Below are 5,442 nucleotides of genomic sequence, written 5' to 3' on the forward strand. Positions count from 1 at the left end.
CAAGTTTGAGCTCAACAATAGAAGTCATTCTAGAATGTTCGATTGGTTTCATATTGGCCAAATGTAAACCATTGAAAATATTGGATCGTGATCGGATTCGATTTCTATCCAAGTTGTGGTTTAATCTCTTCATCCCATGCTTGTTTTTCATCAACTTGACAACTAGTTTTTCACTAGATGTATTCCAACAGATTTATATGGTATTTCTGTATAGTGTGATTTTGGAAATTTTGGGAATTGTTTTTGGAAAGTTACTGTTTTTGAAATTGTTTTGGAAGGATAGATTGGATGATATTTCGAGGACAGTGTTGACACTGACTCTGGTGTGCCATACTTCAGTGTCATTGCCATTGGTTTATATTGTTGCATTGTGTAATGTTTCAACTTCTGGAACTAGTCCAATTTATAACATGACTTTTGATCAGGCTCACAAAAGTGCCATGACAAGTCTTTCGGTATTTATCATTCCGATAGAGTTTGTGTTTTATACGGTTGGATATAATTCATTCAAGAGTGGTGCTGCTCGATTGAAGAAGTTAGCCGAGGAAGAATCTAATAAGAAATTGGAAAGTAATGATATAATTAATGAATCTGATGGAACAATTGAAGTAGAATTGGTCGATGAAGAACATCCTATCGTGGAGGAGCAAAATAAGGAAGAAATTGACGAAGAACATCATGTAAATCAGGAATTAATCATTGAATCTCAACAGCCAAATCAGGAATTACCAAGATTATCAACACTGCAAAAATTGAAACTCTATTTCTATAATAATTTAGAAAATATCAAAGAATTATTGAGAAATTTACTTTCTCCTCCTTTAATTTCCATATTTGTAGCCATTCTAATTGCCTTAATTAGTCCAGTTAAGGATTTTCTGATAACTGATCCTCCCATGTTCATTTCCTCTGTGAAAAACATTTGTAAAGTATTTTCACAAGCTGTTTCACCTGCTGCTTTAATAATTTTGGGCGGAAATTTGGGAATGACCTTGCTAAAAGAGGAAAACGAAACTCTTTCTAATAATATAGATACTAATGAAGACGAAACAAATTTGTTGAAAAGAATTTGGATCAAAATGAAAGCCACTTTAATTGGAATTTTGAAAATATTCAAAATTAAGAAAATTCATCCACTTGCTATTGCAATTTCCCTAATTACCAAATTAATTATATTTCCATTAATAGGAGTTGGTTTAGTTTATGCTGGAATTTACCTTAAAATCCTCCCAACAAACGATCCCTTGCTAATTTTAGTAATTTTAATTCAATTTTCCATGCCCATGGCCATGTCCTTAACTTCCCTCTCCAGTCTTTCGAATGATTTTGGACAAGAACAAGTTTGCGAATTATTACTTTGGCACTATCTATTGTGTCCATTGAGTTTATCATTATTTTCTGCTTGGTTCTTATCTTTATCTTGTCAATTGATGGGAGAGGAGTTTAGTGACAAGTGCAACATATAAATAAGGATAATGCCAAGTTGATGTTTTGTGAAATAATAAGGATCCTTTTTACAGAACGTGATGTTTTTGATGGTTGTATGGATGGCAACCGTCAACTGTAGATATCAATATCGAAATACAATCATAATAATCTTCCGTTTCGACTATCCATCACCATCTTTCAACCATTCGAAACTAGTCCATTAAAAAAATTACAGAAAATGAAAATTAAACCACTCACAACAGAAGACCAATCGTCAAATCAGCAGCAAGAAACTGAAAAGCTCATCCAATCCAAGAAGAAACCAAGACCTTTCCTTCTAGGAATCTTTCTTTCGGTTAGATTATTCTTAATCATTGTCATTACACTTCTCGTGATTGCAACAGCTCTTTCCATTTGGATTGCAGCTTATAAAGTCAATGAACAAGCAGCCTTGGAAGCAGTCTCAGGAATCATGACTAATATCAATGATAAAGTTCGCCAATTTTTAGATGGTCAACTGGTGCCACTTCAAGTAGTTTCTCAACAATTAAGAGATGATTATCAAAATGGATATATCGACACAGCAGATGGATATCTTAGATATTTCTATTCCAAACTCAAGCAGAATAACATTACCATTGTAACTTTGTGTTTGGGTGAGAATGGAGCGGACACATTGTATGGTTACACTGGAGAAGATGGAATTATTTCAACACTCAGAAAGAGACAAGGTGATAAATATCTGTTAAAGTTGGCAACTGACGAGAATGGTGATCCAACTTCCAAGATTCAGCTCAATATTACCTATGTTGTGCCGAAGAGAGATTTTTATTTGGAATCAGCTCAGTTTTTTACAAATGGTTATCCAGATGGAGGATTTGGTACAGTGAATCAGATTCCATCTGGTCATATGACTATTTATTATGCCTCTCAAGTATTTGCTAGAAATTCAACTTCCAAAATTGGAATTGCCAAGATTAATTTGACATTTCAACAAATTGCTCAATTTTTCGCAGGAATTAAGGTTTTGGAAAATGGATATAGTATATTGTCAGAGTATGGAAATGATATGATTATTGGTTGTTCTCTTCCTATTCCTAATATTGAAAAAACTCGTATTAAGGCACAAAACATTACTATTCGAAACGCAGGAAAAGTATTCACCAAAATGTTGCAAGCAAACACTGAAATTTCATACATCCAGGAAGGATCTGAAAATCTCATTGTTTCCACCACATCCTACACTTTTAAAAACCTTAAATGGCGTCTCACTTTAGTTTTCGACGAAAATGAAATCAAAAAGGGAATTATCACAAGTTCTTATGTGATTGCTGGAGTTACAATTGGTGTGATTTGCATTGGTGTGGTTCTGAGTGTTGTCATTGGTTGGATAGTTACCAATCCATTCATTCAATTACAAAAAGATTTCAAAAAGATTGAAGTTTTGGATTTGACGAATATCAAACCAAGAAATTCGATATTTACCGAATCTAAGAGTATTTATTCTAGTTTGACAGATACAGTGAATTGGTTGGCAGAGTTTAGGGCATTTCTTCCTGATTGCGTTTTGAATCAGTTGGAGCAAAATCAGGAAAATCAAGCTGAGGAATCGGCTACTAATCCAAACGAATCTCACCGAAAGGCCCAAGAATCGTCTAGCTCCATTGCTTCAAAAGCTGGTTCAGGTTTGGATTCGTTCCGTCACGGATCAACATTCAGAAATCCTAAAGGTGGTGTTGCTGCCATGCTTAAATTGGGACTTTCGTCTAGACACAGTTGTGTTCTATATATGAGAATTCCAGCATTGAATAATGTCAATATTTCAGATGTTGAAATTCTAAACAGTACTGTGTGTAAAGTCATTACTGGAGTTTCGTCTATTTGTAAGACGGTGAGAGGTGACTTGCAAATCAAAAGTCATAATGAATATTTAGTTGTCTTTTCAGATAAGAATTGTTCATTGACAGGATTGGAAACTTCTCTCAAGATTACTACAGCACTCAATTCGTTAAACGAAACTCTTATTCGAAATGGAGCTAGTCCTTTAAAGGCAAATATAGCAATTGCAAGTGGTGAATGTCTTCAAGGAAATGTTGGAAATAATTCTTTGAGATTCTTTACGCTTGTGGGTGAAATGATTTACAGAGCTAGGAATTTGTCAATCATGTGTGAAGATTATGGAGTTAGTGTAATTGTAGATCAGGAAACACATGATGAAAACAAGGATTCGTTTGTGTATCGTCCTGTGGATCGTTATCTTGGAGGCGATCGTTCCATTTCAACAGTTTATGAGCTCATTAAGAAGAATCAGATAAATGCAGATGAATGGTTATACGAATTGGAACAACAAAAGGAAAATACCAAGTATGAGATTTACTCTCAACAATTTACCAAGTTATTTTCACAACCCAATTTGGAAACACACGACCTTTCGGCTATCAAGAAAGTTTTGGAGGAGAATCAAATTCCCAATGATAAATTAATGGAAAGATTGATTCGTATAATTGACAAATCATGTCTGAATAATCATAGAGACTTTGCTAATTATCACAGCCATTTGAAATCATCCATTGATACTTATATCGATCATAATATTCCTCTTCATTTAGAATAAAATTTATTTCTGTAATTCGTACATCAATGCGGCAGATTCTTTGCAGTTAATCAAACAATAGGCAGATGACTCGAATAAGCTAACATTAATCTTTTTTGCCAAATCTTGCATTTCTTGTCTTGAAATATTCCACATTCCACGAGGTATATCACATTTAGTAAAGACTATTGCCAAAACTTGATGATTTGCCTTTTGAAGATCTTTTCTACGTTCCAATATTTCTTCGACATTGGCAAAGAATTCTTCCTTATTTTCCAGAGTGACAGGGACGCAGAGGAGCATTGGATTAGTAATAGAGCTATCCTTCCAACTAGTATTTGGATTGAATGTTTGATGATCCAAGAAACCCTCATTTGTAAAAATTGGTGGAGATCTATAACAATTACGTGCAATCACATTACCAACTCTTTTGAAGCCTGATTTTTCACCCCATCCATAAATGTAAACTTCCTTAAAATCTCTATTTCTTGAAAGCTTTGGAGTCAATCTATGAGAGAAGAATTTAAAATCTTCAACTGGTTCATTTTCAACAATTTCTTTAGGAATTTCCAATGGCTCCTTTGAAAGGGCTTGTTGAATATAACAAAACTTGGAACAATAGCATTTTAAAACCTTCATTCCTAGAACCTCTTCATACATTGATGAAAAATTGTAAATATTGGAAGCATCTTCCATTGTTTTGATATTCTTCTTAATGATGTGCGCACATGAGTTGAATAACATCTTGTAGCCAATCATGTCAGAGTAGAGCATTAGTTCTAGTGCAATGCTTTCATCAGAAATGGATCCCATATAGGCATACTCAAAAACAGATGTCATTACTTTTGCAGTACAATCCAATGAAATGACATCATCTGTTGATTCCTTCATACCACTTTGGGTCATTAGCTTGAAGAAATCAGATCTATAATTTACAATATCCTGTACAATTATTATACACTTCTCTTCAGAGCCATCAAGCTCGGTATTATTTGCAAAAGATACAGATCCCTTATAAATTTGATCTGTTTCAAATGATTCACATAAAGTTGTCTTCCAATTGTTTACAATATTTTCTGCTAATTCATTTGCTTTTGTAGTTTGTCTGCATAATTCAGCATCTAGAAATTCGTTAAAACCTTTTCTTTCAGTAAACTCGAATAATTCAATCATTGGCTTCAAGTCCATAATGTAAAAGTCCTTATCAAAGATCTTACCTCCACATTCCAATTTGACTTCCAATTTACCACAGAAAATCCAGTCAAACATGAGGAGTGGACAATAAACAAGTGAAATGACCATATCAATCAACATTTCAATATACAAATACTTGAAATCTTCAGCAGTTGAGGCACCTTTCAGCTTGGACAAATCCAATCCTGTCAAATCTACTTCATACATCCTATTCAAATAACTCCTCT

The 5,442-nt window shown here is 34.0% G+C and overlaps 2 protein-coding genes across 2 annotated transcripts; both read left to right on the forward strand.

Annotated features, from left to right (window-relative positions):
- Window positions 1–410: 410 nt before the first annotated feature.
- Window positions 411–1,466, forward strand: NAEGRDRAFT_75883 (uncharacterized protein; the record flags this gene model as incomplete). The annotated part of the gene is made up of 1 exon (XM_002669155.1): window positions 411–1,466. One exon carries the CDS (start codon window positions 411–413, stop codon window positions 1,464–1,466), a length of 1,056 nt encoding a protein of 351 aa, XP_002669201.1.
- Window positions 1,467–1,666: 200 nt separating this feature from the next.
- Window positions 1,667–4,042, forward strand: NAEGRDRAFT_75884 (uncharacterized protein; the record flags this gene model as incomplete). Its single annotated transcript, XM_002669156.1, has 1 exon — window positions 1,667–4,042. One exon carries the CDS (start codon window positions 1,667–1,669, stop codon window positions 4,040–4,042), a length of 2,376 nt encoding a protein of 791 aa, XP_002669202.1.
- Between the last annotated feature and the right edge of the window lie 1,400 nt (window positions 4,043–5,442).

This window comes from Naegleria gruberi (genome assembly GCF_000004985.1).
Source record: "Naegleria gruberi genomic scaffold NAEGRscaffold_86, whole genome shotgun sequence".
Classification (NCBI taxonomy): domain Eukaryota; phylum Heterolobosea; class Eutetramitea; order Acrasida; family Naegleriidae; genus Naegleria; species Naegleria gruberi.